The sequence below is a fragment of the Bos indicus x Bos taurus genome, chromosome 27, assembly GCF_003369695.1.
Source record: "Bos indicus x Bos taurus breed Angus x Brahman F1 hybrid chromosome 27, Bos_hybrid_MaternalHap_v2.0, whole genome shotgun sequence".
NCBI classification, from domain to species: Eukaryota; Metazoa; Chordata; class Mammalia; order Artiodactyla; family Bovidae; genus Bos; species Bos indicus x Bos taurus.
The window spans coordinates 15,164,366-15,181,437 of NC_040102.1; the positions used below are offsets into that span (position 1 = coordinate 15,164,366).

Here is a 17,072-nt window from a genome sequence, read left to right on the forward strand (position 1 = left end):
GCAGATTCCCTACCAAATTCCCCAGAAAAGGTTTTATAGATCCTTACTTGGAGCTCAAATTCTTGGTAGAAGGAGAACTATAAATAAAATTCAAAACCCTATTTGTAACAGTTCCAGGAAAAATATTTATAACATTTTCAGAAAGAGAATGATTTATCTATTGAACCTATTACTTCCCGCGATGTGCATGTAACAGAAGCTTCCTCTTGCCTGCTGTTGTGGATGGAACTTTAACCCAAGAGCAACCGGGGAAACCAGCTTCATCAGCTTCTTGTATTGGGTGGCCAAAACGTTCACTCAAGCTTTTCTGAAAGATCTTACGAAAAACCGAAACGAACTTTTTGGCCAACCCAATACGATCTAATGTTGAACAACCAGTTTAAATATGGACCCACTCATTTTCCTAGACTGGTTTACCTTTACAACTGTGATTAATCTGAATCTTAAAATGCAAATAAATCAAAACAAGCAACTATGCTAGAAATTCACCAGAGGCCTAAAAAAGCAACCTTGGAAAAAGAATAAGGAGGCAGATTTCTATGTCTGACTCTGTTTTAGAGACAAATCAGTTAAGTAAAAGGCTTAAATACTTTAAGAGGACATACAGACTTAAATCTCCGCTTGAATCTGAAATTCTCATTTCCAGCATTTATTAGCAGGACTTGTCAGTGCTCTGCTGCTGCTAAGTCACTTCAGTCGTGTCCGACTCTGTGCGACCCCATAGACGTCAGCCCACCAGGCTCCCCCATCCCTGGGATTCTCCAGGCAAGAACACTGGAGTGGGCTGCCATTTCCTTCTCCAATGCATGAAAGGGAAAAGTGAAAGTGAAGTCGCTCAGTCATGTCCGACTCTTAGCGACCCCATGGACTGCAGCCCAGCAGGCTCCTCCATCCATGGGATTTTCCAGGCAATAGTACTGGAGTGGGTGCCATTGCCTTCTCCGTCAGTGCTCTAGAATGACTTTGTTAGCACTGCAACTTGCTAGATGACAGCACTTAAGCAGGATGTGATGGGTTAACACTGGGAATGTGTGCAAAATTCTTCTTTCCAGTAACGAGACAGATTTCTGTTCTCTTTTACAGGACCAGCGAGAGTTGCGACTTTGTGATCACACTGGAGAGACACCACATTTGAGCCAAAATGACTTCGGAGGAACTGTTCAGGGAAGTGGGCAGGGCAGAGTGACTCACCTCCATGGCCTTCATGCTGATGATCTCCACCCCACACTTCTTGCCTCGTTCCAGCAGATCACTGCCGTAGGAGTCCATGAGAACAATAGTTTTAAGGCATGGGATTAATTTATTTTCTACACCTTCTAACAGGAGGTTGGCCTTCTCTGGCTTGTCCACAAAAACCAAAGAGAGTTCGGCTGGAAGTAAAGAGACACAGTGAGGAAGCAGCTCTGGGATATTAAAAGCTTGACTGTAACATCTGATAGCAGGTTTAAGAACTATCTTCTTTGAATAGGAGGGTAAGTGTACATTTAAATTAAAAAATTCCTATTCCATCACGTAATCATTACACGTAGCTGCTGTATCTACCCAATAACTAGGGTAAGATGCTCCCAAAGACCACAGACATACCTTTGTTGATGATGTAGGTGATGGCTTCAGTTCCGAGGGTGTCGTAGAGGGGAACGATCACCATCGAGTAAGTAAAGCATCCCTGTTCAATGATCACCCACTAAAGAAAAAGTAGAGGTAGGGGTGAGAATATGAGAGGTCACCATGGAACCCCTCCAGGAAAAACAAGACTCTAGAGACTCAACGTGGAAACACTGGATGTACCAAAACTAACATCTGTGTATCAACTACCCTGCGTCAGGCACTGGAGGGATTCCTAATGAACAAAACACTTGCCCAGTTCTTACTGATAAAAAAGAAAGTGCAATCTGCCTGAAGATTTGGGGCAAATATGTGAAAGGAGGATGAAGAACACAATAAAGTGATGAGCTCAGAGGTGAGAGCGCCCACAGCAGGCCTCCATGCAGGGGGAGGGAATCGAGCTTGCCCTTGGCAAGAGCAGCACAATTTCGACAGATGGAGAGAAAGGCACGGGGACTCCAGGAGAGGGACCACGAGGTCCAAGCAGGGAGGAGGGATGTCAGTGAGCCCTGAGGCTGGCAGGGATGGCCCAGCAGGGCTGTGGGGACCGGCTAAGCTTGACAGAGGGCTGGAGCCAGCCTGAGGTCACAGAGGAGCCTGGCTCTATGAACCAGGCAAGACACTGCCTCTGGGGCTCCTCCGAGCCCCAGAGACTGGAGGTCCAAGGAAGAGCAATCTGGCCACAGTGTGCAGGAAGGCCTGGGACTACGGGAAGAGGCACATGCCACCCACTGGGAGAACTGTCCATGGAAGTCTCCCCAGGAAAGTGAGGAAGGAAAGAAGTGACACGGGTTGCTGGTCATCTTCCTCTAAACCCGTCAGTCACACGGCAACTGACCTGCCTACAAGGCAGCTGCAGCAGTCACTCTCTCCCTGATAACCCTCGTGGCGCCCATCACTTGCAGAACACACAGCATGGACAAGGGCACAGGGCCATGGGAAGCACAACCTACTCACGTTCACTTGGCCTGGAGCTGTTTTCTCTCTCTTTCTGCCACTCCACCCTCCACCACATTGAAATGATTCATCTCCCAACAGACACGCTGCTCCAGGCAAACATGCCCTTGTTCCTGACATTCCCTTGGCCTCCCCACCCTTACAGCCATCAAGACTCCACTCGGATGCCACCTCTAGGAAGTCCTCCTTGACTGAGCTCCCATAACCCTTCTACTTTATGTCCACACAGCACATGAAGAGAAAACATGGGTTTATGAGGGCTGTCTTCAAGGTACCTCACGAAGAAGATCCACTGTGGTATTTTGGTGCGGGGCAGTGCCTGGCAATATAGAAGGTTCTCAATAAACATTTGGTGAACTAACTGATACATATAGGAAGAAGCCCATTCCATCCATGAAGTAAGGAACTTATGTCCTAGTCATAGATGCATGACTAGTGATATTCCACTGAAACAAAAAATTTGGATGTGTTCATTCAAATGGGCTTCACTGTCAATGAAAGAAATGAAATTCCATGAGCCTAATTGTGGCCCAGCTGTGGAAAATGCTATTCCTCCTTTAACTGTACACAAACGCTCAGAAACCACTGTAACCTATAAAACAGTAGCACGTTAAACCAACATGTCTTTGGACGCAAGCAGGTCTAAGAGTCAACGTAGCGTCTTCAAGTCCAGCGCTTGAATTTTTCTGTGCCAGCTATGCCACTAATTTGTTTATTCACAGCATAGGTAATAACTCCAGGGGGGCTTCTCATTTCAATGTACTTTAACGCAGAGGTTACAGAAGACCATGCACAGGCCTGGATGGCCAAACGACAGTCCACCTGTCTAAATTACGGTCAGCTACTGCTGAAGCTCCTTCCCCATGCCCCCTGAGATTTTAACCTTTGCAATCTGAGCAGGGGGAAAGCCTAGACCTGCTTTCTAGGCTACTGACAAAAACGTACCCAAGTTTCTCTGGCATTGACTAATACTATTTTTCTGACCACAGAGGCAGCCCTTAAAGTCGGAAGACATTTTTGTTAGTTATTTGTTTTTATTTGTTTGTCTTTGTATAGCAAAGACTTTGCCAGTTTCTGTTTGGGGACCTGGTTTAAAAAAAATTTTTTTTTTCTTCCCCCCTGCTACTGCTAAGTCACTTCAGGCGTGTCCGACTCTGTGCGACCACATAGATGGCAGCCCACCAGGCTCCCCTGTCCCTGGGATTTTCCAGGCAAGAACACTGGAGTGGGTTGCCATTTCCTTCTCCAGTGCATGAAAGGGAAAAGTGAAAGTGAAGTTGCTCAGTCATGTCCGACTCCCAGCGACCCCATGGACTGCAGCCCACCAGGCTCCTCTGCCCATGGGATTTTCCAGGCAAGAGTACTGGAGTGGGGTGCCATAAGAAGGACCTAGTTTGGGTTTTCATACATGTAACTCTCTAAGGCACAACACAGAGCTATATTAGTGGTGATCAGACCACAGAATCTGGTCTGAAGCAGAGGCGGGGGTGAACCCTAACTGACTCTTATATCGAGAATTCTCTGAGCTTTGGTTGCCCAGTGCGTAACGGTTAATACCTCAGGTCTGTTCTGAGCGAAGATGCCAATAAACTGGTCTGGAGCTGCCTTGAAGCCCTTGTGGAGCAGTGCTGAGCCCACACACTCTGCCATATCTTCAACCTACAATGGAAGAGAAAAAAAATCAGGAACAGCATCAGGTCCAACTCAAGGAACACAGCTTCCCGTGACGGCCGAGCCTAATATCTTCACCAAGAAGCAGTTCTGCCCAGAGAGAAAGAACAGGGGTAGACAGGTATCCCTGTAGTTACAAATTTTTGTAAAGTTCAAGGTTTGACTTTCCAGAACTCATGGTGAGGGGACTGATCATACAGTTCCCTCTGCAAAGCAAATGAATCTCACCCCAACAGCTGCCAGGTCACACACGATTCATGTTAGAGTTTCTATTTTATACTTTAGTTATACAAAAGCAATCCAGGGACACAGAATTTTGTGTCTGTGTTTATAAAGAGCAACAAAAAAGCTGAAACTTGTCCTTTGTTATAAACACAGAAAGGACAAGTTTGGGGGAGACCTTTGAAAAATAAGGACGAGTTCTAATCATTAGGCTCCACAACTGTATTCTTGAGAATTAGTTCTTAGGAAATAATCCAGTCCTAAAGGGAAGTTTGAAAAGACTTTAGGTACAAATACATATATTTCAAAATTATGTAAAGTCATAAAAGTGTAGGGGGAGAAAAGACCAATGGCTGGATGATCAAGTAAATGAGAGTAAATCTAACAAAATGCTCTACAGCTAGTAAACACTACAATTAAAAACAACCATATCAAAGTTGAGTGTCTGTTACAATTTTAAGATAAATGAATATAAAATGTACACTATTAATTACAACTAAGTAAAACCAGGCAAGACTATCTACCTACCCCAACTTCCCATCCTCTCCTCATTCCTACCCCAAATGTACTTAAAAAAAATTTTTTTTTAATGCTAACTTGGAATTCTTTATTCTTGGTTGGTAAATTATCACAAGCACTGTAAATCCACACCCATGCCTGCAGAGAACAGAACCACACCTGATGCTGCTCCAGAAGCCTGTTGGTTCGGGCACATGGTGCCATCCCTGCTCTGCCAATGGCAGTAAGAGTGACAGCAAGAATGGCATTAGCATGCTTATTCAACCATACCCCAGGGACTGCTCCACAGATCCTGCTTGTTTGTAAGGGCTGGGAACCTGTGAGTGCTTAGACGGTCTGCAGAGCTTACTGGATTCTATGCACACACTTGGGTCTCTAGAAAGACGGTCCAGACCTTTCTTTGAAAAGCTTTACAGGGATTCCTAACCCCTAAAGCTCAGAATCACTGGGCTGGGGCAGGGGGGAATGATTTAAATACACACATCCAAAGTTAGCTTCAGTCTACTTTTTTTATCTTCACTGGTCTCTGTCTGAAATGTACAAAACACCTTTTGAAACCCCAGGGATTTTCAACCTGCCTCAAACATCCCATTGGCAGTGGACCCGTTTTCCCTCTGGCAGTCAACACATAACAGAAAGTATACAGAACATATTACTACAAGTAAGCGCAGTACAAAGCCCAAGGGTTTGGTTTTCTCTTATTTGGTAGTCCAAGCACCTGCCTTCAGCTTTGACGGCTGATGCATCCACTTCCAAGGCTGATACATCGCCAGCCACAAAAAAGATAAGGAGCCAGGTCCCCTCCCAAACGAGCCTCCTTTGTTTTAGAGATCTTGGTTGATGCAGATAACTGTCCATTTTGGCCACTTGTGTTTTCTTTTGCCTGTGCTTTAAGTTACTGCTCTTATGCTTCAAATTCATTGATAAGAGTGAGCCCAGACCCCACGGGAGGATATTGACCCCAATAAAGCAAAACCCCAGGTGCTCTGCACTCTCCCTCCCCCTACCAGAGACTTCACATGTGAGGCCCAGGTGTGCTGTGTCATTTCCAAGTCTTGTAGTAAGAAAGCTTTATTTTTTTTCCAAGTTTCTTATAGTTATTGCTGAAGGGCATTTTGCAATCATCTTATGAACTACATGGGCTGGTCCAGCCACAATACTGATTATTGACAGGCTGAGACCCACACAAAACAGTAACATGACAAGAAGATGATGTAAACCAGAAGCACCGGTAGGTTCTGTGAGGCCTGAAGACCATTGTGCAATGTTAAATCTCCAACAAACATGAACTGCTTTTACACCGCTTGTGAAAATGAAGGATCTGAAAACTACTATTTCGATGGAAAACTACTATTTGGCTCTGTTAAGGGAAAATAAAAACAGAAGTCTCTCTGCTCACCGGACCTACAGCTCACGATTCCTACAAGCAAGGAATGCGAAGCTGTCTTGTCTGTCTCTCTTTATCTCTGCCTCTCTCTCTCTTGCCTTTTGCATTTCATTGATCCTCAGATGTGGGAGGACCAAGAAGCATTTTCCCACAGACTGGTTTTGCAGATCCTAACGACAACCCACTTCACACACCCCCACCCCTTCCCAGGACACATCAACTACCCGGAGCCCCAGACACAGAAGGGGGATTGGTCCTCTGCATCCTGCCCCTACTCCAGGGAGCCCTCTCGACAGCTGCGCTGGAAGCACAAGGCAGCAAAGCGGATGCCCCCATTGGCTCCCACGTGTCTCGGGGGTGCTGCCTTGAACTGGGGAGAGTCAGGAGCAACTAGACTTGTTGTAATCACGATACAAACAAGAAAAAGGAGCAAGCCTTCCTGCTACCAGCCATCTGCAAACTACTATGTACAGTTAAAAGCCATGGATCTGCTGGGACCAGAGTGACAGGAGAGAGACGGCCCAGATCCCAGCCACCTCCGTGTTGGTTCGGTTACACAGGTGTCATCTCTGAACATCTCTGCTGCTCTCCATGCTGCCCTAGGGTTAAAGGTCACCCCGGGATCAGTACGATGCTTTGAAGACTCCTTACAACAGATGGCGTGGGCCTCCCTCCTGGCCCTGGTTCAGCTGTGACCAGGGGTGAGTCCCAGCCCTGCCTGGGGCCCATTTTCTCTCATCTATAAAATGAGAGGGCTCCTCTACACTGGGGCATCTATATCTGTCTAGCACCCCTCAAGACAGAAAGGAGTAATCTTATCCTCCCGTGGGGTCTGGGAGAAGAGTCACCTGCTTCAAGCACATTTCTAGCATTTTATTTATGTGTTTGGCTGCATTGCATGGCTTCTGGGATCTTAGCTTCTTGACCGGGGATCGAACCTGGGCCCTTGGCAGTGAGAGCTCAGAGCCCTAACCTCTGGACTGCCAGAGAATCCTCTAGCATTTTATTTTAAAATTTATACTGTACTCCACAACACACCCACAGCAGCTCTAAAATAAACTACTTTGAAACACCCGTTCAATTACTGATCTAGTGTTCCCCAAATCTGTGTGTTTAACGTCTCAGGATGCTGCACGTCTGTTCTAAAGCCCTGAGCCAGGTCGGCATCCACACTCCATAGAAACCTTCCAATCCAACCTACAGAGGCTCCAGAAACTGCCGTGTTTCCGCCCTATGGCTCACATGAGGCGGCCACAGAGCGGGACAACTCACCTGTTTGTATGAAAGCCATTCATAGGGTTGGTCTGGTTTCCGAGAGCCTAAACAAGGGCCATTATCTAAAAGAAGAAAACAAATGAAAGAATAAACGATGGGCTAAACATGCCTAGATATTCCTAGGTTCTCATTTGTATCCTTCATTCCGCAAAGTGGTCCTCAGGTGTGAAACAATGAATTCAGATAGGAAGCATTTTCCCCCTGGGTTTGGGTCTGAGTTTTGCTTCTTTATTTCTATTTTGTTTCTCACATGGGGCAGGAGGGAGATGGGCTGGAAGGGTGGGCAGCTGCCAGGTACCCGGGGTCTCTGGTGCCACCGTCAGAGATGAAGGGCAGTCTCGTGAGCCAATATCCCTCAAATGTCTCTGATGGACCCCCGCTTCCGTGGGTATCAATGTTTATTTCTCAAAATATGGGTCTCCTGGTTAAGCAAGCTTGAGAAATGTTGGATCAGGCCTGGTTAAATAGGTCTCTTTATGCAGGAAATGTCAGAGCCTGTAAGGAGCTAACGGATGTGTAACTCTCCATGAAGCACGCCGCATGTGACTGCAGAAGTGCCTTGACCATGGGCCACACCTGATGGGACCTGTGTGCGGGGGGACTCGCTCTGCAGAAGTTACAGGAGGAGATAGGGAGCTGGGAGTCAGATTGCGTGGGAGAGAGTTGTGAGCAAATATGGCTTCTTGAAGAAAGACCCCTCTGTCGAAAGCAAAAACCTGAAGCACTAGTTGCACAGATTCAGGCCGATGCTTACTGGACACGTGTAAGCCCCTCTGGAAACCTTCGTATAACGTTCTGACGTCATCGTAGAAATACACCAGGGGCTCGTCACTGTCCAGGAGCGTGGATCTCCGGGCACCATCACTGCCCTGGGAAAAAAGACAGACAGACAGAAGGTCTGAAAAAAGGATTAAAAAGAATATGTCTACCGTGCGCGCCCTCAATCCCCTCCAGGGCCTGGGAGGGGTGAGTGTTTGCTGCATGGACTCCAGGGCCGGATGCGCTGGCGTCTGACATAAATCCTCCACCTGAGATGAGTGCCGGCTTCAGAGAAGCAAGGCTGGGCCCATGTCCGTCCAGGAAGAAAGAAAGAAGAAAGAAAGACAGTGCTAAGTCGTCTCCGACTCTTGTGATTCCAAGAACTGTAGCCCGCCAGGCTCCCCTGTCCAAGGGATTCTCCAGGCAAGAATACTGAAGTGGGTTGCCATTCCCTTCTCCAGGGGATCTTCCTGAACCAGGAATTGAACCCAGGTCCCCCGTATTGCAGGCAGATGCTTTACTGACTAAGCTACACAGGAAGCCCGTCCAGGACCCCTGGGAAAAGGAAGTGATGGAGGGAAAGGATAAAGGAGCCCAAAGGGCTCACAGACTTATAAGCATTGGTCTTGTCAGACGAGGCTAAGGAGTCTAAGGACTGGAAACCAAACCCTTGGACACAAGCGTGACGATTCTCAAACCATAGCCACTGGCAGATAAAGGACTGATTCTGTCCGGTCTTGGGGAAATGACACACCACCATTCAGTTTTACTTCCATCACCTTATCTATATTCTTTTGGAGATCATGTCTACTGTTTTTCCTCTTTGCTAACTACCCTGTAATCTGTTAGGAACTTCAGTTTCCCATGCAGCATCTACTAGTTACCATCATCAGCTATAAAATGTACGGATGTGCATGGACTCCTCATCCCTACATGACCGGAGGGACTCCACGGAGTACAGGCTGAGCAGAGGAGCACCAAGGGAGCTGGAATGGAGAAAAGGGAGAAGCTTGGAATCTACAGGGCACTGGCTCACCCCAGAGCCGAAGTCCTAGGAGGACGGGCAGGGGAACACCTGGGCCTCATGGGGAAAGCAGTTAGCAAACCCTTCACCAGATCTACTGAGTTGGAAACTCTGGGGGTGTGATCCAGCAGTCCGCCTTTCAGCCAGCCCTTCAGGGATCCGGTGCACCACTTGGACGCATTATGGTCCCAAATTAAGCCTTCCCTGGTGACTCAGTGGTAAAGAATCTGCCTGCTAATGCAGGAGATGTGGGAGACCCAGGTTCAATCCCTGGGTTGGAAAGATTCCCTGGAGAAGGAAATGGCAAATATTCCACTCCAATATTCCTGCCTGGGAAATCCCATGGACAGAGGAGCCTTGGCGTGCTATACAGTCCATGGGGGTGGCAAAGAGTTGGATACGACTAAGTGACTGAATAATAACACCATGGTCCCCAATAGGGAAGTGGTGAAAATCAGGGTAATTCCTAGAAGGAAATCTACAAGGAGGGTGATCAGTGTGCGGAACACAATGGAGACAGACCAGCTGACGTGGGCCTGATGAGGGCAGGGCAAGTCAAGTCTGAGCGGGAGGCACTAAGCGCTAATGACCGGGATTTGGCAGGTTACTGAAAGCAGGAGGACAAGAGCGCATCGGAGGCCTGTGAGAATAGCAGTTCCAGTCTATCCAAAATCAAACACTAGGACTTAGGGGTAGGTTTGAGAGAAGAGATTAAGTTTGCATGCTTAATCATTCAGTCGTGTCTCACTCCTTGCGACCCTCTGGACCGCAACCCACCAGGCTCCTCTGTCCGTGGGATTTTTCAGGCAAGAATACTGGAGTGGGTTGCCATTTCCTTCTCCTCCTCCAGGGGATCTTTCCAACCCAGGGGTTGAACCTGTGTCTCCTGTGTCTCCTGCACTGCAGGCAGATTCTTTACCTGCTGAGCCATCAAGGAAGCCCAAAACAGATTAAGTTTAGCTTTGAATATATGCAGACTCTATCTCTTCAAGACAGCAGGTCAACTCCCCAGTTCCTACTTGGAGAATCACTGCTCTTGAGTATCATTTTATAACAACTTTTGCTAAATAACTCTGGTTACACTACCGTTCTGGTGATATACGAACTTCAGGACTTTGAAGGTAAAGTCTTCAGGACTGTTTGGTAAAACAGTCAACTCAAAGTTAAAGAAGTTAATCACATCCCAAATAAAGCCATCCTATTCAAAAAGTAACCCGAGGACAAAATATTTATTACTATTCTAATTAGAAATCAGAATAAATAGCAAAAGTTTAGAGATGAAGCAGTAAATGAATTCTATGCCAAAAAGGTATAGGTGAAAACGCTGGGTGATAGGTCACATTATCAATTAATTGTAAGGCATACTCTGTAATTTCAGGAAAAGGGGTGAATGAAATGGGAGTGGGGGAGACCAAGCAATAAAGTCTGTGTTTTGAAAACCGTTGCTCTGTGATGATCAGTTCAGTTCAGTCGCTCAGTTGTATCTGATGCTTTGTGACCCCATGGACTGCAGCACACCAGGCTTCCCTGTCCATCACAAACTCCCAGAGTTTACTCAAACTCATGTCCATTGAATCGGTGATGCCATCCAACCATCTCATCCTCTGTTGTCCCCTTCTCCTCCCGCCTTCAATCTTCCCCAGCATCAGGGTCTTTTCAAATGAGTCAGTTCTTCACATCAGGTGGCCAAAGTATTGGAGTTTCAGCTTCAGCATCAGTCCTTCCAATGAATATTCAGGACTGATTTCCTTTAGGATTTCCTTTAGCATGGACTGGTGATGATGATGATCACACATGCCCATAAGAAATCATTTTTGATGTGCATGTACCACCATTCTTCTTGAATTAAAGTCCTGTCCATAAACACTGAGCACTGGCAACCTTGGTGACACCTGCAAAGGTGTGGGCTTGCACAGCTACAACAGCGAGGGCTCAAATGTCTGTATGTACTACAAAATTGAGCCATTTCAAGGGCAGGGCATTTAACTACTGGGTTATCCAAGTACATGCAGCTGTTTTTAGGAACACCTACTTAAATGAAGAAATATTTTATATCTGGCCCCTTTGGACTTCTGCCATATCCTACAGGTCTGGTGTAGAGGTGTGGGTTTCAGCTGTGCTCAAGAAATAGGGAGAGGGATGCAGACACCCTGTGTGTAATGTGCAGGAAATCACCAGTAAGACTGAGTCACGGAGAACTATGGGTCTTTTATTTCCTCTTTAATGGGGTTCTACAGTTTTTCCAGTATTTTTAAAAAAAAGGAGTGAGTCAGTGTGTAGTGACCACACTACAGTCAAATCAGCGGTCACGAGGTTATTTGGCTGTACAAGCAAAGGTTCCTCTAGAGGTCAGTCTCCCCACGTGGCTGAGTTAGGAAATAAAAGTTCAAGTTCCCCTCGAGGGCAGTGAGGACAGGACCACAGTGAACCATCTGTGAACCAATGGTTCCCAGGACTAGAACTCTGGCCAGTATTTGAGGAAAAGGAACACCTTGATGGGGAGAGTCATTTTGCATCACTTCCTTATTTAAATGCAAAAGCAGATGATTACATCCTTGAGAATTTCTCTGGGATAGAAAGGCCTGAGCTTTATGAATTGTGGTCCCATTTATCTTGATCTAGAAAATAGACAACTATGCTGTGAAAGTGCTGCACTCAATATGCCAGCAAACTGGGAAAACTCAGCAGTGGCCACGGGACTGGAAAAGGTCAGGTTTCCTTCCAATCCCAAAGACAGGCAATGCCAAAGAATGCTCAAACTACTGCACAACTGCACTCATCTCACATGCTAATAAAGTAATGCTCAAAATTCTCCAAGCCAGGCTTCAGCAATACATGAACCGTGAACTTCCTGATGTTCAAGCTGGTTTTAGAAAAGGCAGAGGAACCAGAGATCAAATTGCCAACATCCGCTGGATCATGGAAAAAGCAAGAGAGTTCCAGAAAAACATCTATTTCTGCCTTATTGACTATGCCAAAGCCTTTGACTGTGTGGATGACAATAAACTGTGGAAAATTCTTCAAGAGATGGGACTACCAGACCACCTGACCTGCCTCTTGAGAAACCTATATACAGGTCAGGAAGCAACAGTTAGAACTGGACATGGAACAACAGACTGGTTCCAAATAGGAAAAGGAGTACGTCAAGGCTGTATATTGTCACCCTGCTTATTCAACTTCTATGCAGAGTACATCATGAGAAACGCTGGACTGGAAGAAGCACAAGCTGGAATCAAGATTGCCGGGAGAAATATCAATAACCTCAGATATGCAGATGACACCACCCTTATGGCAGAAAGTGAAGAGGAACTAAAAAGCCTCTTGAGGAAAGTGAAAGTAGAGAGTGAAAAAGTTGGCTTAAAGCTCAACATTCAGAAAACGAAGATCATGGCATCCGGTCCCATCACTTCATGGGAAATAGATGGGGAAACAGTGTCAGACTTTATTTTTCTGGGCTCCAAAATCACTGTAGATGGTGACTGCAGCCATGAAATTAAAAGACACTTACTCCTTGGAAGGAAAGTTATGACCAACCTAGAGAGCATATTCAAAAGCAGAGACATTACTTTGCCAACAAAGGTTCGTCTAGTCAAGGCTATGGTTTTTCCTGTGGTCATGTATGGATGTGAGAGTTGGACTGTGAAGAAGGCTGAGTGCCGAAGAATTGATGCTTTTGAACTGTGGTGTTGGAAAGACTCTTGAGAGTCCCTTGGAGTGCAAGGAGATCCAACCAGTCCATTCTAAAGGAGATAAACCCTGGGATTTCTTTGGAATGAATGATGCTAAAGCTGAAACTCCAGTACTTTGGCCACCTCATGCGAAGAGTTGACTCATTGGAAAAGACTCTGATGCTGGGAGGGATTGGGGGCAAGAGGAGAAGGGGATGACAGAGGATGAGATGGCTGGATGGCATCACTGACTCGATGGATGTGAGTCTGAGTGAACTCCGGGAGTTGGTGATGGACAGGGAGGCCTGGTGTGCTGCGATTCATGGGGGTTACAAAGAGTTGGACACGACTGAGCGGCTGATCTGATCTGATCTGATCTGACAGGCCCTAACAGTCAAGCACCCACTATGTTACTACTACGGTTTATTCCCTCTAAGGAGAGGGCTAGACAGTGGGAGGGATGGGGGAGGGAAAGGAACAGAAAGCAGAGAGGGGTCAGGGAGAGCCGATAATGGCTAAAGAGACAGCTGATGACTTGGCTGGGCTTAAATGTCTCATCCATCTCTAGGGAGGAAAGCAGCAGGTGAAACCATGGTCCTTGGGGGAAAAAATGACTCCCCCCACCCTGCCCCACCAAGCATGTAGCTTTCCCATGCATCTTATTTACCCAGGCCACCATCACCTACCACCTTTTATGAACAGGCACAAAGAGGCTTTTCCAATCTAGGGACCTAGACGCCCTCTGGCCATGGGTTCTCCCCTCAGTAACACGGGATCTCTGACAGAACAAACTAGGTCTTTATTCAAGACCAGCCAACAGGTGATGCTCCCAACCAGATCTTTCAGGATAATGAACAGGGAATTTTAAAAGTATTAATAGCTAGACTCCTCCACTATGCTAACATAAATGCAACCACATAACTACGAACCCTCAGGTTCACTACCAACGCTCCACCATTGAACCAGCCAGCTTCCCGAGGTCCTCCACACCCAGTGAGTGAAGGGGCAGAAGCACCAATTACAATGGGTGCTAGGTATCGAAATGTGAGCACAGGAGAGATGGAAGCAAGGGAGTATTCACTTTGCAGATGAGAAAACAGACAGACAGATGGTGGGGAGGCCTCCCTGTCTCATTCCCACGTCTAAAATGCAGTGGAGCAAGCTTCAAACCAGCCTGAGGGACTTGCCCACACACGGTCCACCTCCATCTTGGAGGATTCCGGCCGGAGCCCGGTGGGCGACTGGGGGTCTGGCTCTCCATCGCTCTCCTCTAACCCTCAGAAGGCGCTTCCTTGTCCACCCTCCCTCCCTAGCTCGCTCTCCAGTTTCCAACTTCCTGAGCTGCTCCTGTCCCCATGGGAGGACCTGCCCTGGGGGTGAGGGAGGCTGTACTTAGCAAACCATTTCTGTGCCACTAAACTCAGGGCAAGCTCCTCACCAGAGCAAACCAGCCAATCCCTCAAGGGAAAAATAGCTCCCTCCCACCTCTGTGGATGGGGAGAGAGTTGAGTCACAAATTCAAATCCCCTGCCTGTAGCATCTCCAAGTGCCTGCCACTTGGAACGTTCAAGGCACTTAGCTCACAGTCTGAAGGAAATAGGTCTGTTCCCTTACTTGCTCGGCCTTTTAGACGCTGTCAAGGAAGGGTTTTTGCTGAGAGCCTCACAAAGGCCTATCTCTGCCAGTGTTTTTCACTCCACGGGAGTGGACCCCGCTTGTGGGGGAGGCTATTTTTAAACTTCGAAAAAAATTACAGCACACATTTCCATCGGGTATGTATACACATGGTCCCTGCTTCACGAAGCCCATGAGCATCGTCTGTGCAAAATCAAATCGTGTCTTCAGGCTTGTTTTACCATATGTATTCCCAGAAAGTAACTTGAGCCTTTCTTCCTGGCTGAAGGGAAGCCGGAAATTAAAAAAAAAAAAATCTGACATAATTGCTGGGGACCAGCCCCAGCTGATCCAGGGTATTCGAAGGAGAGACGGCCTAGGCGACTATTTATATGCTAATTAGAGATATAAAGAATAATAGAATGAGGATAGCTCAGTAGGAAAATTCAGTGGAGAAAAGAGGCTGAGTAGCTTGGTTTACGCGGGAGACCAATAAAACTTCAAGACAAGAAGTTTGCACCACTTACGTAGGCCGCAGGCGCCCTCTCGAATAGCGGAAGGTGCCTCACCCTAGACACCTTCTCGAGTGGGTCTTAGAAGCCCAGGCATAATTAGTAAGCGTGGTGGGTTCCGCGCTCCAGATGGAGACTCAGCTGGAAGTTAAAGGGAAGAATGACATGGGGAGACCAAGCGTTGGTGAGCAAGGCCCGTAGCTTTATTTTCAACAGGGGCTTATATACCCTAAGTTACACATAGAGGATAATAGGGGATGTAAAGTCAGCAGTCTTTGATTCTTATCAAAAACCAGGGTTTCTTTCCTGCAAATTTATCGTATACAAATGGTTTAGGTGATTTACATCATCTTCTGGCCAGAAGGCCTATTAACATTTTATGACTCTTGACAAGGACTTATCAACAAAGACTTATTTTCTCTAAGAGTAATTATTTTAAGGTTTGGCGCCATCTTCCAAAGATAAAATTGCATTCCTATAGGGCGGATGTGTAATGGGTTTACAACAAAGGAAAGAATTTATTACCTTAAGGGTCTAAAGTTACTAACACCAAGGCCACTACTTATTTTTTCTATATACCAACTATTAATTAATACATATTCAAGGATACATTTAGGGGATGTGAAAACTTGGCAACAAACATTGACTCATCAATGAAATCCTTTACTAGTCTTATTCTGACAGTTTCTAATTCTCTGAGAGGCTCTAAGCTATTTGAATATCCTAAGCTTCCCGTGCCTCTCGAGGCTGGGAGACTGTAAACAATCGTATGCATAGCTGCAGGAGTCCGGGTAAACTTGTCAGGAGAGTTAGAGAGCCATCTGAGGGGTTTGGATTTAAACACTCCTAATTGCCCAGGAACTTTATTAATTGGAGCTGTAAGTTAACTCTTTGACAGAGAGAGCGAGATGGTGGTAAGGGACAGCCCCCAGTAAAGTCAGAGGTGAGAGCACAAAGCAATAAAGTAGGCAGACTCTGGTTTTTTTTTTGGGGGGTAGATGCTCGAGAATATCCAGGCGGACTCCTGAGGCTCGATCCCACCTTTGCGTATGCCGAGCCTCCTTCCTCATGACCTTTGTCGCGAGTGGAATGCCTCACCGGCTCCCGGCACATAATCACCATTCTTTCTTTGAATTCCTAAAGGCAGCTCCTTAATACTCTGGAGGTCTATCGTTGGCACAAAGATGAGACCCTCTGCCTTCAGTTCTCTGGGACTCCCGCCCCTCACCTCACGGCTCATCCCACCCAGACACTGCGGCCCCCTGACCAACTCGGTGCTTCTACGCCTGCTTCAAATCACCGGCCACTCTCCAGGGAGCAGACACGTCTAACCACACTAGAAACTAGTTAGGTTTCCACTAAATAGTTTCATTAAGAAGTACTAGTTAGCAAGGTTTTTCATAGCTGTTATTAAGAAGCCCACTAAGTTTTAGAAACAATGCTGAGATTAACTTCAGGTATAAAAACACTCCCAGAAAAACATTTCTCATCAAATCCACTCCCTCCCAGCCATCTCTTCATCCCACCCTCTGTGCCCCAACTGCTAGGACAGCTGGCGGAAAATACACTCAGATGTTGTGATGTTTCCTGAAAACGTGCATGAAAATCTTCTGAAAACCACAGCAGCAAAGTTGCCAGGGATGAGGTTGAAGGATTTATCTCTGTCCACTCTTTACCTGACCACACGCACAGCCATACAGCAGGGAAGAACCAGCTGAGGGGTAAAAGGACTAGAGCCTGCAGTCACAGGAGGCAAGTGAGCGAGCATCAGTGCCCACACAGGTTTACACAAGGACTGCTGACAGATACGAAGCCAGAGCCTCAAACCCAAAGATTCTTCCGAGGTCTCACACACCCTG

At 46.7% G+C, this 17,072-nt stretch overlaps 1 protein-coding gene across 6 annotated transcripts in view; it reads right to left on the minus strand.

Annotated features, from left to right (window-relative positions):
- ACSL1 (acyl-CoA synthetase long chain family member 1) overlaps positions 1-17,072 on the minus strand; it is a 65,016-nt gene that overhangs the window by 21,058 nt on the left and 26,886 nt on the right. For all 6 annotated transcript variants that reach the window (XM_027530196.1, XM_027530199.1, XM_027530195.1 and 3 more), the window contains exons 3-7: positions 8,391-8,505; positions 7,634-7,698; positions 4,120-4,221; positions 1,585-1,684; positions 1,192-1,370 (exon numbers count right to left, since the gene is read on the minus strand). In XM_027530196.1, coding sequence (XP_027385997.1) covers positions 1,192-1,370; positions 1,585-1,684; positions 4,120-4,221; positions 7,634-7,698; positions 8,391-8,505 — 561 coding nt within the window. The remainder of the gene's footprint in view (positions 1-1,191; positions 1,371-1,584; positions 1,685-4,119; positions 4,222-7,633; positions 7,699-8,390; positions 8,506-17,072) is intronic.